The sequence below is a fragment of the Schistocerca serialis genome, chromosome 7 (assembly GCF_023864345.2).
Source record: "Schistocerca serialis cubense isolate TAMUIC-IGC-003099 chromosome 7, iqSchSeri2.2, whole genome shotgun sequence".
Lineage (NCBI taxonomy): Eukaryota > Metazoa > Arthropoda > Insecta > Orthoptera > Acrididae > Schistocerca > Schistocerca serialis.
In genome coordinates this window covers 215,002,576-215,019,476 of record NC_064644.1, presented here as the reverse complement: position 1 = coordinate 215,019,476, position 16,901 = coordinate 215,002,576, and the positions used below count along the sequence as shown (strand labels likewise).

General features: G+C 44.4%; 1 protein-coding gene and 1 non-coding gene across 2 annotated transcripts in view; both read right to left on the bottom strand.

The window, feature by feature from the left end:
- Nucleotides 1-16,901, bottom strand: part of LOC126413339 (probable E3 ubiquitin-protein ligase HERC1) — a 722,413-nt gene that overhangs the window by 55,809 nt on the left and 649,703 nt on the right. Inside the window, exon 67 of the mRNA XM_050083249.1 lies at nt 13,206-13,413. Coding sequence (XP_049939206.1) covers nt 13,206-13,413 — 208 coding nt within the window. The remainder of the gene's footprint in view (nt 1-13,205; nt 13,414-16,901) is intronic.
- Trnas-cga (transfer RNA serine (anticodon CGA)) lies at nt 16,819-16,893 on the bottom strand. Its single transcript has one exon. It is a non-coding gene; the product is annotated as a tRNA-Ser (tRNA).

Here is a 16,901-nt window from a genome sequence, read left to right as displayed (position 1 = left end):
CTTCCCTCTTTCCTGACGAGGCAACCGTTGGTTGCGAAAGCTAGAATTTTGTGTGTATGTTTGTGTTTGTTTGTGTGTCTGTCGACCTGCCAGCACTTTCATTTGGTAAGTCACATCATCTTTGTTTTTTTATATATATATATATACAAAGATGATGTGAATTACCAAATGAAAGCGCTGGCAGGTCGATAGACACACAAACATACACACAAAATTCAAGCTTTCGCAACAAACTGTTGCCTCATCAGGAAAGAGGGAAGGAGAGGGAAAGACGAAAGGAAGTGGGTTTTAAGGGAGAGGGTAAGGAGTCATTCCAATCCCGGGAGTGGAAAGACTTACCTTAGGGGGAAAAAAGGACAGGTATACACTCGCACACACACACATATCCATCCACACATATGCAGACACAAGCAGACATATTTAAAGACAAAGAGTTTGGGCAGAGATGTCAGTCGAGGCGGAAGTGCAGAGGCAAAGATGATGTTGAATGACAGGTGAGGTATGAGTGGCGGCAACTTGAAATTAGCGGAGATTGAGGCCTGGTGGGTAACGGGAAGAGAGGATATATTGAAGAGCAAGTTCCCATCTCCGGAGTTCGGATAGGTTGGTGTTGGTGGGAAGTATCCAGATAACCTGGACGGTGTAACACTGTGCCAAGATGTGCAGGCCGTGCACCAAGGCATGTTTAGCCACAGGGTGATCCTCATTACCAACAAACACTGTCTGCCTGTGTCCATTCATGCGAATGGACAGTTTGTTGCTGGTCATTCCCACATAGAAAGCTTCACAGTGTAGGCAGGTCAGCTGGTAAATCACGTGGGTGCTTTCACACGTGGCTCTGCCTTTGATTGTGCACACCTTCCGGGTTACAGGACTGGAGTAGGTGGTGGTGGGAGGGTGCATGGGACAGGTTTTACACCGGGGGCGGTTACAAGGATAGGAGCCAGAGGGTAGGGAAGGTGGTTTGGGGATTTCATAGGGATGAACTAACAGGTTACGAAGGTTAGGTGGACGGCGGAAGTGGGGAGGATTTCATGAAGGATGGATCTCATTTCAGGGCAGGATTTGAGGAAGTCGTATCCCCGCTGGAGAGCCACATTCAGAGTCTGGTCCAGTCCCGGAAAGTATCCTGTCACAAGTGGGGCACTTTTGTGGTTCTTCTGTGGGGGATTCTGGGTTTGAGGGGATGAGGAAGTGGCTCTGGTTATTTGCTTCTGTACCAGGTCGGGAGGGTTGCAGTCTCCCATCCTTCATCAAAGACACCAACCACTTTCTCGAATGCCTGGAATCTCTACCCAGTCTGTTACCCCCAGAAACCATCCTTGTAACCACTGATGCCACTTCCTTATACACAAATATTCCGCACGTCCAGGGCCGTGCTGCGATGGAGCACTTCCTTTCACGGCGATCACCTGCCACCCTACCAAAAACCTCTTTCCTCATTACCTTAGCCAGCTTCATCCTGACCCACAACTTCTTCACTTTTAAAGGCCAGACATACCAACAATTAAAGGGAACAGCAATGGGCACCAGGATGGCGCCCTCGTACGCCAACCTATTCATGGGTCGCTTAGAGGAAGCCTTCTTGGTTACCCAGGCCTGCCAACCCAAAGTTTGGTACAGATTTATTGATGACATCTTCATGATCTGGACTCACAGTGAAGAAGAACTCCAGAATTTCCTCTCCAACCTCAACTCCTTTGGTTCCATCAGATTTACCTGGTCCTACTCCAAATCCCATGCCACTTTCCTTGATGTTGACCTCCACCTGTCCAATGGCCAGCTTCACACGTCCGTCCACATCAAACCCACCAACAAGCAACAGTACCTCCATTATGACAGCTGCCACCCATTCCACATGAAACGGTCCCTTCCCTACAGCTTAGGTCTTCGTGGCAAACGAATCTGCTCCAGTCCGGAATCCCTGAACCACTACACCAACAACCTGAAAACAGCTTTCACATCCCGCAACTACCCTCCCGACCTGGAACAGAAGCAAATAACCAGAGCCACTTCCTCATCTCCTCAAACCCAGAACCTCCCACAGAAGAACCCCAAAAGTGCCCCACTTGTGACAGGATACTTTCCGGGACTGGATCAGACTCTGAATGTGGCTCTCCAGCAGGGATATGACTTCCTCAAATCCTGCCCTGAAATGAGATCCATCCTCCATGAAATCCTCCCCACTCCACCTAGAGTGTCTTTCCGCCATCCACCTAACCTTCGTAACCTCTTAGTTCATCCCTATGAAATCCCCAAACCACCCTCCCTACCCTCTGGCTCCTACCCTTGTAACCGCCCCCGATGTAAAACCTGTCCCATGCACCCTCCCACCACCACCACCTACTCCAGTCCTGTAACCCGGAAGGTGCACACGATCAAAGGCAGAGCCACGTGTGAAAGCACCCACGTGATTTACCAACTGACCTGCCTACACTGTGAAGCTTTCTATGTGGGAATGACCAGCAACAAACTGTCCATTCGCATGAATGGACACAGGCAGACAGTGTTTGTTGGTAATGATGATCACCCTGTGGCTAAACATGCCTTGGTGCACGGCCAGCACATCTTGGCACAGTGTTACACCGTCCGGGTTATCTGGATACTTCCCACCAACACCAACCTGTCAGAACTCCGGAGATGAGAACTTGCCCTTCAGTATATCCTCTCTTCTCATTATCCGCCAGGCCTCAATCTCCGCTAATTTCAATTTGCTGCCGCTCATACCTCACCTGTCATTCAACAACATCTTTGCCTCTGTACTTCCGCTTCGACTGACATCTCTACCCAAACTCTTTGCCTTTAAATATGTCTGCTTGTGTCTGTAGATGTGTGGATGGATATGTGTGTGTGTGCTCGAGTGTATACCTGTCCTTTTTTCCCCCTTAAGGTAAGTCTTTCCGCTCCCGGGATTGGAATGACTCCTTACCCTGTCCCTTAAAACCCACATCCTTTCGTCTTTCCCCTGTCCTTCCCTCTTTCCTGATGAGGCAACAGTTTGTTGCGAAAGCTTGAATTTTGTGTGTATGTATGTGTCTGTTTGTGTTTCTATCGACCTGCCAGCGCTTTTTGCCTCGTGATAACTGGGTGTTGTGTTCTGTCCTTAGGTTAGTTAGGTTTAAGTAGTTCTAAGTTCTAAGGGACTGATGACCATAGATGTTAAGTCCCATAGCGCTCAGAGCCATTTGAACCATTTTTTTATACATACACAAACTGCTGATCAGGTGAAAATGCACTGAAACACTTTGAACGGGAGCAACCATCCAGAGTGGGGTAGGAAAGGAAAGGGATAGCAGGGTACAGGTGTGGGAAGAGGAATCAGTACTGCCTGACAGAGCATGCAGGGGCTAGAGGTGGTAGGCCATGTCTACTAGGCATAGAGTTGGGAGGTTGCGTGGGGAGGGCCAGAGGGGGGTGGGGAAGGGGGAGTGCAAAGGAGAGGAGTAGAGAAGGGGAAAAGATAGGTGGGTTTGTTAGCGGAGAGCAGCACACAATGAGGGAGAGGAGTAGAACAGAGGCCAACCACCCTGGCAAAGTGGACACACCAGTTTGCATCAGATAACTGAAGTTACATGCTGTGAGGCTTGGCTGGTGCTTGGATTGGTGACTGTCTATGTCTGCTGAGCACTGTTGGCAAGCAGGGTGCACTCAGCCCTTGTGAGGCCAATAGAGGAGCTACTTGATTGAGAAGTAGCAACTCCATTTCCAAAAGCTGAGAACAACTGGGAGAGCAGTTTGCTGACCACAATTGCCCCCCCCCCTACCCCCCCCCCCCCAAAAAAAAAAAAAACGCATCCAGTGATGCCTTCAGCTCAGGCTCGAGATGGTTTGAGTTGTGAAGCAGACATTGAAATCAAGCTTGTTATGTTCACCTGCATGTTATGCCACAGAGTTGTCCACTTTGCTTTGGCCAAAGTTTGGTAGTGGTCATTCATGCTGGTGTCATGCCAAAATAAAAAGATGAGAATTGACATAGAGTGACAATTGACATAGCTGCTTTCAGAGATGGCTTGGCCTCTGATAGTGTAGGATCAGCCTGTGACAGGATTGTGATAGAAAGTGTAGGGTGGTTGGATTGGGCAGCTCTTGCACCTAGGTCTTCCACAGGGATATGATCCCAGTGGCAAACATTTGGGACTGGGGTGGCATAGGAATGTTCAAGACTGTGGATGTTGGGTAGGCGATGATCCACCACTTTAAGAGAGGTGGGTAGGGTCTTTGGCATGATATGCCTCAATTCAGGGCACAATGAGAGATAATCAAAGCCCAGATGAAGAATGTGTTTCAGCTATTCCTGTCTGGAGTGGTATTAGGTGACAAATGGGTTGCCCCTTTGTAGCTGGTTAGTGGGGGTGGTGGGAGGATTGGAATTGTGCGAGGATAAGGCACGGGAAATCTGTTTGCATACAAGGTCTAGGGGATAGTGCCTGTCTGTGAAGGCTTTTGTGAGACATTCAGCAAACTGGGGCAAGGGAGTTCTTGTCACTGCATATACAGCATGCCCAGATGACCAGGCTGTATGGGAGGAATTTTTAGGTGTGGGATGGATGGCAGCCCTTGAAATGCATGTACTGTATGTAGGTGGCTGGTGGGTTTAATATAAACAGAGCTGTGGATGTAGCCATTGGAGAGGTGGTGGTCAATTTCCAAGAAGGTGGCATGCTGGGTTGAGGGAAACCAAGTGAAGTGGATGGGAGAGGAAATGTTGAGGTTGTGTTAGCTAAAACCCATCCCCAAATCCTGTTCCATAAATGCTTCCTGAACATTGGAATCTCCACAAATGGCCTAACCATAAAAATTCATTTCTCTCAATCCCAACCCTCCTTTCACAATGACCTTCTCAGATTCAGCCAGACCCTCTCCCTCACAAACCTGGTAGTGCAAAAACACATGTCCATGGCCTGGTCTTCCCAGAACCACCTCTCCTTCCTCTGCAAGATATAGCTAATGTGCAGCCCTACTACATACAACCCATCTATGAAATTGAATCGATTGTACTCCAGCACCTGGAAAAGCACTCCAGATACCCACCCCTCATACATTATCAACTCTCTGACATCCTACTGCTGCTTTGGGGCACCACTACCTAACCCATATCCTACCCATGTGTCCCTTCCCATCAAACCCTCAAAGCACCCAAACCCTGCCTAACTGACCTTGTCAACCTGTCACATCGCCCAAAACTCCACTAAATCCAGAGCCAAAAAAATCCCAGAACACTGTTGTTAACCTTTCCACCTAAATCCTCAGCCCTACAGAAGTTAAGTCCTATCCAAAGGTCTACCTTCACCCCTGCACCAAAATGTATCCATGCTGGACTTGTCAAAGACCTCCTCTCCTTTGCCCGATCCCTGCAATGAAAACAATTCTTTGCCACTGATCCCTCCTATCAAAGCCAACCAAATTCCAACATTGAACCCTGCCTCTCCCAGTTCATGCCACCATCCAACCATGACCCCCTCCCCCCACCCCCACCCCCACTCACCTAATCACCTCATGGTCACCTTCTGCGAATTCCTTAACTCTGACTTGGCTTCAATGTCCTTCCCTAGGTCCCTTCCTAAGAACACCAATCTTTCAGCAGAACAAAGGACAGCCACACACAGCCTCAAAACAGATCCTGACCTAATCATTCTACCTCCAGACTAAAGTTCAAACACAGCCATCATGAATCTTAGTGACTAACTCGTGGAAGGCCCTGGCCAACTGTCTGACTCCTCCACCTGTAAAATCTGACAGAATGATACCATCTCAGAAGTCCAACATATATCAAATTCCTGCTCAAAGCCTTTGGCCCTTTCCAGAACCTCTCCTGTGAATTCATTTTCCTTCTTAACCCTATGACATTCACCTCCTACATGCTCCCAAAAATCTACAAACCTAGCAATCCTGAAGATCCAACCATTTCCTTCACTGACTCTCCACCATCCCCACCCCTTTACCTCCTGAATCACTACTCATCACTGTTCATGGCACTGTCCTATGCACCCAATATCCCACATGCCCATGGTCTTGCTGCTATTCAGCACTATCTCTCCCATCCTTCAGACTCCGAACCCACTATCTCATTCCTCATACACCTTACGTACTATATCTTAACACAAAACTACTTCTATGAAGGGAAGGTATATAAACAAAACTGTAACACAGCCATAGCCACTTGCTTAGCAACTACTTCTCCTATGAAGAGCACAAACAAATCTGTAGCACGGCCATGGGTACCTACATGGCATCCTCTTATGTCAAACTGTTTATGGGCCAGGTCTGGTTTAGTTTCATTGATGATACCTTCATGATCTGGACTCAGGGCCAGGACACTATTTCCTCATTGCTTCACTCCAACTCCTCCTCTCCAATCCATTCACTTAGTCCTCTTTAACCCAATGTGTCATCTTCCTGCACATTGACCACCTCTTCTCAGATGGCTTCATCCACACATGTTCACATTAAACCTGCCAATCATCAACAGCACCTGCATTCTAACATCTGACATCTCTTCCACACCAAAAAATCCCTCCCGTACAGCCTGGCCAGAAGCCATATCTGCAGTGACAAGAACTCTACATCTACATCTACATCTACAGCCATACTCTGCAAGCCACCTGACGGTGTGTGGCGGAGGGTACCTTGAGTACCTCTATCGGTTCTCCCTTCTATTCCAGTCTCGTATTGTTCGTGGAAAGAAGGATTGTCGGTATGCTTCTGTGTGGGCTCTAATCTCTCTGATTTTATCCTCATGGTCTCTTCGCGAGATATACGTAGGAGGGAGCAATATACTGCTTGACTCTTTGGTGAGGGTATGTTCTCGAAACTTCAACAAAAGCCCGTACCGAGCTACTGAGCGTCTCTCCTGCAGAGTCTTCCACTGGAGTTTATCTATCATCTCCGTAATGCTTTCGCGATTACTAAATTATCCTGTAACGAAGCGCGCTGCTCTCTGTTGGATCCTCTCTATCTTCTCTATCAACCCTATCTGGTACGGATCCCACACTGCTGAGCAGTATTCAAGCAGTGGGTGAACAAGTGTACTGTAACCTACTTCCTTTGTTTTCGGATTGCATTTCCTTAGGATTCTTCCAATGAATCTCAGTCTGGCATCTGCTTTACCGACGATCAACTTTATATGATCATTCCATTTTAAATCACTCCTAATGCGTACTCCCAGATAATTTATAGAATTAACTGCTTCCAGTTGCTGACCTGCTATTTTGCAGCTAAATGATAAGGGATCTTTCTTTCTATGTATTCACAGCACATTACACTTGTCTACATTGAGATTCAATTGCCATTCCCTGCACCATGCGTCAATTCGCTGCAGATCCTCCTGCATTTCAGTACAATTTTCCATTGTTACAACCTCTCGATATACCACAGCATCATCTGCAAAAAGCCTCAGTGAACTTCCAATGTCATCCACAAGGTCATCTATGTATATTGTGAATAGCAATGGTCCTACGACACTCCCCTGCGGCACACCTGAAATCCCTCTTACTCCGGAAGGCTTGTCTCCATTGAGAATGACATGCTGCGTTCTGTTATCTACGAACTCTTCAATACAATCACACAATTGGTCTGATAGTCCATATGCTCTTACTTTGTTCATTAAACGACTGTGGGGAACTGTATCGAACGCCTTGCGGAAGTCAAGAAACACGGCATCTACCTGGGAACCCGTGTCTATGGCCTTCTGAGTCTCGTGGACGAATAGCGGGAGCTGGGTTTCACACGATCATCTTTTTCGAAACCCATACTGATTCCTACAGAGTAGATTTCTAGTCTCCAGAAAAGTCATTATACTCGAACATAATACGTGTTCCAAAATTCTACAACTGATCGACGTTAGAGATATAGGTCTATAGTTCTGCACATCTGTTAGACATCCCTTCTTGAAAACGGGGATGACCTGTGCCCTTTTCCAATCCTTTGGAACGCTACGCTCTTCTAGAGACCTACGATACACCACTGCAAGAAGGGGGGCAAGTTCCTTCGCGTACTCTGTGTAAAATCGAACTGGTATCCCATCAGGTCCAGCGGCCTTTCCTCTTTTGAGCGATTTTAATTGTTTCTCTATCCCTCTGTCATCTATTTCGATATCTACCATTTTGTCATCTGTGCGACAATCTAGAGAAGGAACTACAGTGCAGTCTTCCTCTGTGAAACAGCTTTGGAAAAAGACACTTAGTTTTTCGGCCTTTAGTCTGTCATCCTCTGTTTCAGTACCATTTTGGTCACAGAGTGTCTGGACATTTTGTTTTGATCCACCTACCGCTTTGACATAAGACCAAAATTTCTTAGGACTTTCTGCCAAGTCAGTACATAGAACTTTACTTTCGAATTCATTGAATGCCTCTCACATAGCCCTCCTCACACTACATTTCGCTTCGCGTAATTTTTGTTTGTTTGCAAGGCTTTGGCTATGTTTATGTTTGCTGTGAAGTTCCCTTTGCTTCCGCAGCAGTTTTCTAACTCGGTTGTTGTACCATGGTGGCTCTTTTCCATCTCTTACAATCTTGCTTGGCATGTACTCATCTAACACATATTGTACAATGGTTTTGAACTTTGTCCACTGATCCTCAACACTATCTATACTTGAGACAAAACTTTTGTGTTGAGCCATCAGGTACTCTGTAATCTGCTTATTGTCACTTCTGCTAAGCAGAAAAATCTTCCTACCTTTTTCAATATTTCTATTTACAGCTGAAATCATCGATGCAGTAACCGCTTTATGATCACTAATTCCCTGTTCTGCGTTAACTGTTTCAAATAGTTCGGGTCTGTTTGTCACCAGAAGGTCTAATATGTTATCGCCACGAGTCAGTTCTCTGTTTAACTGCTCAAGGTAGTTTTCAGATAAAGCACTTAAAAAAATTTCACTGGATTCTTTGTCCCTGCCACCCGTTATGAACGTTTGAGTCTCCCAGTGTATATCCGGCAAATTAAAATCTCCTCCCAGAACTATAACATGGTGGGAAAATCTACTCGAAATATTTTCCAAATTATCCTTCAGGTGCTCAGCCACAACAGCTGCTGAGCCAGGGGGCCTATAGAGACATCCAATTACCATGTCGGAGCCTGCTTTAACCATGACCTTCACCCAAATTATTTCACATTTCGGATCTCCGTCAATTTCCTTCGATACTATTGCACTTCTTATCGCTATAAATGTGCCTCCCCCTTCACTGTCCAGCCTGTCTCTGCGGTATACATTCCAATCTGAGTTAAGGATTTCATTACTGTTCACGTCTGGTTTCAGCCAACTTTCTGTCCCTAGTATTATATGGGCATTGTGATCGTTTATTAATGAGAGCAGTTCTGCGACCTTTCTATAGACGCTCCTGCAGTTTACTATTAGAACATTAATATTGTTATTCCCTGTTGCATTTTGCCTACTCCTATCTTGCCGCGTCTCAGGAGGCGCCTTGTTGGGCCTAGGGAGAGAATTCTCTAACCTAAAAAACCCACATGTGCACTCCACATGTACTCCGCTACCCTTGTAGCTGCTTCCGGCGTGTAGTGCACGCCTGACCTATTCAGGGGGACCCTACATTTCTCCACCCGGTAGCAGAGGTCGAGAAATTTGCACCCCAGATCTCCGCAGAATCGTCTGAGCCTCTGGTTTAAGCCTTCTACCTGGCTCCAAACCAGAGGACCGCGATCGGTTCTGGGAACGATACTACAAATAATTAGCTCAGATTTCCGCCTTCACCAATTCCACCAACAGCCTGTACGAACTGAGGATGACCTCTGAACCTATACGGCAGGAGTCATTGGTGCCGACATGAGCAACAATTTGCAGTCGGGTGCACCCAGTACTCTCTATCGCCGCCGACAGGGCCTCCTCCACATCTCAGATAAGACCCCCCGGCAAGCAGACAGAGTGAACACTGGACTTCTTCCCCGACCTTTCCGCTATTTCCCTAAGGGGCTCCATCACCCGCCTAACGTTGGAGCTCCCAATAACTAACAAACCCCCCCCCCCCCCCCCCCCCCGTGTGCCTGCTCGGACCTTGCTGAAGGAGCGGCCATATGTCCACTCACAGGCAGAGCGGGCCAGCCTCCATCATGTTGACCCTCCGCCTCGTGCGCCGCGAACGCTGCTGAACCCGCCACTCCCCTTGGGGAGAGGGTGGCCCAACCGTGCCCGGTACCCGCGAAGATGTCTCGACAACAGGGACAGTGAGTGAAGCATGTAACACCTGGGGTGTACCATGCGACACACCAGACTCCCCACTGCTGCTACATTCCGAGGCAGCAGCCTGAAGACGGCTGACCGCAGCCATCAACATGTTCAGCTGTTCGCGAACAGTGGCCGCTCCTCCTGCACCCGTACACAACAGTCACACCTCCTATCCATCCTGAGAAATCAATTTACTGTAGAGAGTTAATCAACTTTTAACTAGACTGCTAATTCACTAAAGGCGGCTGATAGTTGATTAAACTGTGGTTGCTAGACACTTCTTGTAGAAAACAATGAAAATAGCACTACCTGTCTCTGGACTGTATTGAAAACAAACACTAGCACTACTGGCACTATGGTTGACTAAAGGGACTCTCTCTGACTGTATTCAAAACAAACGCGAAATCTATGGAACACTATTACTAGCACTCGGCAATTAAAGCTTCCTAAAAGCAATAACACACGGAAGAAGAAGTGACAAGTAAGAATAATACAGTTAACACTTAAATTAACGTAGCTCGCTGCACAGCAGACGTGAAGCAGACGGCAGTTACGACGACACTGACACTACTGGCATTATGGCTGACTAAAGGTACTCTCTCTGACTGTATTCAAAACAAACACGAAATCTATGGAACACTATTACTAGCACTCAACAATTAAAGCTTCCTAAAAGCAAAAACACAATGAAGAAGAAGTGACAAGTAAGAAAAATACAGTTAATACTTAATTAACGTAGCTCGCTGCACAGCAGATGTGAAGCAGACGGCAGTTACGACGACACTGACACTCCTTTGCTCAGTACGCTGAATGTCCCACAAAGGCCTTCACAAAAGGGCACTATCCCTCTGACTTAATCCACAAACAGATTTCCTGTGCCACATCCCCAAACACCCCCAATCCTCCCATCACTCCAAGAATCAGCTACAAAGGAGTGTCCCCTTCTTCATCCAATACTATCCCAGATTGCAACAACTGAACCACATCCTTTGTCAGGGCCTTGATTATCTCTCATCATGCCCCACAATGACGGACATCATACCTAAAACCCTTCCCATACCTCCTAAAGTGGTGTTCCACCAGGGTTAGTGGAGACCATCAAACTGTGGCCAATGAGCAATGTGGACCACCTCGTGGCACAACAAAGCAGCTGAATATAGTGTGCTTGATTTCAATGGCTGCTTGACAACCTGAGCCATTTGGATCCTTCGCTCTACCACCATCTTTTCTGAACTGTGCAGGTAGGAGTTACCCTTACAACATATTCTCTGCTCCCAAAATCATTTTGGCCTCAACCTACAGTAACCTACAGACCCCCAAACCTTCACCGAATAGTTTCCACCCCCTCTGTCCTTTCACCTCCACTTAATTCACATTCCCTCTCCTCACTGTGCACTGCTTTCTGCTAATGCATCTGCCAGTCTTTTCCCTTTCTATTCCCTTTACTTTCCACACTCCACTTTCCCCCCTCCATTCTCCACAGCCTTCCATAGCTGTGCCTGGCAGCCATGCCCTGCCACCTCTAGTCTCTGCACACTTTGCCAGGCAGCACTAATTCCTCTTCCACCAACCATGCTCTGCTATCGCTCCCCCTTCCCTGCCCCATTCCATATTGATGCTCCCGTTTGACATGGTTCAGCTGCATTCAGGTCTGAGCAACTGGAGATAACGGTCGTGTGTGTGTGTGTGTGTGTGTGTGTGTGTGTGTGTGTGTGTCTTTTCTTTTATGAATAAGGCTTTGGTCAGAAGCTCTTGTGTACCATCTTTTCGTCTTGCTTGCTCAACGTGTCATCTTTATGGTGAATAGCAATCTATCCTTTGCATAATATTGTTGATATTCTAGCCTGGACTTTCAATTGTTTAAATATTTTGTATAATACATATAAAAGTCAAAGAAAATAATAATAATAATAATAATTCATAAAAAGTGAAGCCACATTTGCAAAAATATGTAGAGGATAGTAAATGGCAAAGATAAATCTAATACAAAATAAATATAAGTGTGATCAACAAAAGCTCTTCCCATTATATAAATAACACTAATGACACTGCACACACACACACACACACACACACACACACACACACACACACACACACACAGTAACGAGCAGAGATCCTGGAGATCCTGTCTGTGGACTAGTGGACTACACCATTGCTTCCAGAATAGAGCATTCACTTTGCAGCAGAGTGTATTGTTCCCTGAAACTTCTTGACAGATTAAAACTGCACCAGAGAAGAACTCAAACTCAGGACTCAGTCAAGAACTTGAGTTCCAGTCTGGCAAAGTGTTTTAATCCATGAGTATGTTTCACATTATGCAGTTGGAGAAATAAAGATATATGAACAACTTCATTATTTTCATCAGTTGGGTGTCATGGCTTGTGTTTAATTCCAACAATGACAAGAGGAGATGAGTTGCAAGACAAGCTATGAAAAGTGTAAGTGGGAGGAAAAAGGTTAGGTCTAATGTGAGGAGGAGTATTTTCTACAGCAAACAAGCAAAAGGATATAAAATAAGTAAGAATTAATACAGCAAAGAAGAAATGTGAATATGAATAGAGCGAGAAGCAGAATCTTTGGAACTATCTTACGGCATGTTAGAGATGGAGGACATGCTACACCTGAAGGTTGAAACACTATAGTAGGACATCACCTATTCTGTCACATTAGCATTGTGTAATATCAAAGAACTTATATTGATGCATTGGCCTTCATATTTCAGATATTCATTATGTCCTTTTCAGAGAAAGTTTATTATGAACCCTCACGTGTCTTAGCACTAAATTACCAACAGAGGTAGTACATAGTTCTGTGTAAAAATGCTGCAGTTTCTTCAACTTCCCAGTAGATGCCAGTTTAAGAATGAAAATAATAAACTACAAGTTTATAATCTGGATGGAACTAAATTTCAGAAATGTATTACAAGTAATAAATATAATGTTTAGTGGTTGGTTGTACAGCATTTACATAACCTGAACTTTTATCTACAGTTATTTGAATCAAAGAACATGCAGTGAGCACAAACCTAAAAATTTAAACCAGAGCAAATGTTGCTGTGAAGAAAGTTGTGGGTTGAGCAAGTATCTGTCTCTGTTATATCCAGTGTCATTAACAGCATTAGGTGTTGGCACCAGAAGAGGCACTGCTCCACTGCTAAGCTCTTGACACATTTCAGTAATTGTATCATCAAACACGCCACCTGCATCATCCGCACCCTCTCCAACAAGCTTTACCTGCACAAATAATTGCCCTTTGTTAGTATCACAGGAACCACAAAGACAAAAATTGTTATCTATAAAACTAGACATATTTCTAGATAATATGGAGTTATTTTTGCATTGAGAAAAAACTGATATAAGACCAAATATTATAACAGTAAGTTCTGGGTGAAGAGCAAATGGAATGAAAAAAGGTACCCATGCACTGTATAGCTGACGCAGTGAGTGGTCAACAAGAACACAAACAAGAACAAAAAAAGCTGCTCAGGTTGTGGACAATGTCTTTCTTTAGATTTGATTATTATGAACACAACATCATCACTGCTGATATGAACAACCTCTTATGCAACATTTATCAACAGCTGATAAGAGCTGACTTAGTTGACAGCAGTGAAAGACTCTTATACCATATCATTTCATATTGGGTTCTGGGGGTCAATACACAAAAATATGTCTTATGCAATAACAAATTGTTAAGATCATGTACAATTATCATCACATGCAACCCCTACAACAGTTTGTGAGGAAGTGAGAATATTGCCAGTCCCATAAATATACAGTGGTTGAAAAAAATTCAACACCCAAAAATAATTAATGGAGAGTAATTAAATTTCAGAAATGCATTTGTCTAGGCAACATATTTAAGTGATTAACATTGCAAATGTGAAATGCTGGTACATCAGTAACCAGTGTAACCACCAGAATGTTGAATGCAAGCATGCAAACACGCTTGCATTGTGTTATGCAGGGAGGATGGTTAATGTTGTACGTAGATGATGCTGGAGTTGTTGTCCGATGACGTCCCATATGCTGCTCGATTGTAGACAGATCCAGTTATTGATAAGGACACAGCAACATATCAACACTCTGTGAAGCATGTTGGGTTTGCAACAGGTGTGTGTGGACGAACATTGGTGTTGGGAAACAACCCCTGAAATACCATTCATGAATGGAAGCACATCAGGTTGAACACCAGGTTTCGCAGTCATAATGCATGAGATATCCACAAGAGTGCTCCTGCTGTCATACAAAATTGCACCACAGACCATAACCTCAGGTATAGGTCCAGGGTGTCTAGCCCTCAACTGGTCTCCTCCTATCCAACACATGATCATCACTGGCACAGAGACAGAATCAGCTTTCATCGGAAAACATAACAGATCTGTCATCCTATGAGCTCTTGCTTGACACCACTGAAGTCACAATGGTTTGAGGTCACTGGAATGCACACTACAGGGCATCTGGCTCAGAGCTATTCTTGAAATAACTGATTTGTAGCAGTTTGTTATGTGGAGCAAACTGCTGCTCAAATTGCTGCTGTAAATGCAGTACAAAGTGCCAGAGCCACACACCGAACACGATGGTATTCCCTCTTGCAAATGCCATGTGGCTGCCCAGAACCCAATCCTCTTGTGACCGTACATTCTCATGACCACTGCAGCCAATAATCATGGACAGTGGCTATATTCTTGCCAAGTCTTTCTGCAGCAGCATGGAAGGAACATCCAGCTTCTTGTAGCGCTATTACATGACCTTGTACAAACCCAGGGAGGGCTGATAATGGTGTCTTTGTCACCTTAAAGGCATTCTTCATTTAACATCAACTCACCATGTCAAATCTCAAAGATAACTACCACTCTTGACTGTTACAATATGTACCAAAGCAAACCTGATTTGCATCCTCATGATGGCACTTCTAGTGCCACTCTTATGTGACTGGCATCAAGTTGGAGTTGTTTTGTCTTTCAGATGTAGAAACATGCCTTCCAACTTTTGTTTATGTCACACAACTCCTCCTTGGTGTCGTGATATTTTTCCATTAGTGTACATCTTAGACACAGTTTTATTTTTAAATAATAATCTTCATATATTTATATCAGGTAATGATATAAATGATCAACACAGCAGTATTAGTGGTAGTAATCATCTCACTGAATAAATGACATGGTAGTGTGAAGTCCATAACCAACAAAATTTACAATTAATTGCCTTACTTAATCAAAAATAGTACAGACTCATTAAATAAAAACATGACCAATATACTGCTCCAGTGTTGTTTTTATTCACTTGCTGAATTTACGAGACTTATTTATGTAAGTTTAATTTTTCTCACAGTCCTATAATACTGAAGATGGTAGTTAACTAACAATTAACTCCACTAGAATCACAACAGGAAGGTATAGCCCACTTGATTCTACGAGATGTTCATGGAGCACAAGTGGCAGTTAGAGAAAAAGCAAAAACCTGAATTGGGAGAACAGTGCAAGTATCTGAACTTGCCTTCTTTCAGATAAAAATAGTAGCTTGCCTTTTACCTGTTTTGTCACGTTTTCTGTTGTGTCCAATACAAAAAGGTGTAAAAAACCAGAACTTTATAAAAAAAAGGTAAGTGCTTGGATGGTTGCATTGAACAGGGCACAGCTGATTTCCCTTCCCATCTTTCCTCAAACTGAGCACATGTTCATCTCTAACAAAACTCATCACTGATGGGATTTGAAACCCAAGTCTTCCTTCTTCATAATCTTTGACTCTTATAACTGTAGTCTGGTTTCTGTACAAGTTGTTGTTAGCCTTCTGCCTCCTGTATTTTAGCAGTGATACTTCAGAATATAGAATATATTCAAGCTGATACTGTCAAAAACTTTTTTTAAGTCTGTAAATACTACAAACATGGCTTTGCATTTCTTCAATCTATCTTATAAGGTAAGACATAGGGTCAGTATGTATCACTTTGTGTGTTCCTACCTTTTACCATACCTTAAATTGCTCTTTCTCTAGCTCAGATTATATCATTTGTTCCATCCTTCTCTAGATAATTTGGGTTAGTATCTTGCAGCCAGGATTTATTAAACTGATGGTCTGCTAATACTGACATATTGAAACATGTCAGGTTAGCAGTTGTCAGACTGGTTATCCTGGTAAGGTTTACTTCTTCAAGTAGTGCTGTTGTAATTGTGGGAGACAATACTAAGAGCTCACTGCAGCAGGTTGTATGTTAGCCTGTCTACAGCATTTTTGATCTCTGTTTTTTGAGTGTGTCTAAGGGATGGGTGAAAAGGTATTAGGAAACGCTCTGCGAATGTAAGAGCAGTGTTTTCTTTTTTAAGTATATTACGTGCTATCGAACAAACAAAGTATGATTTTTTATTGTGTAAAAAACTGATATATTTCTTGTGGTTTATTGGCTGGGAATTTGTTGGATTATATTAACTGGCCAGAGGACAAGGAGCAAAGTAGCTGTATGTATGGAAACAGTACATTAGTATGAAAAAACTATAACTTGCACCAATCAGTGCTCTTGTAATGGTGAATGACTGGGATGCAGGAAATCCCTAAACTAAACAAAGGATTCCAGAATGAGATTTTCACTCTGCAGCGGAGTGTGCACTGATATGAAACTTCCTGGCAGATTAAAACTGTGTGCCCGACCGAGATTCGAACTCGGGACCTTTGCCTTTCGCGGGCAAGTGCTCTACCAACTGAGCTACCGAAGCACGACTCAC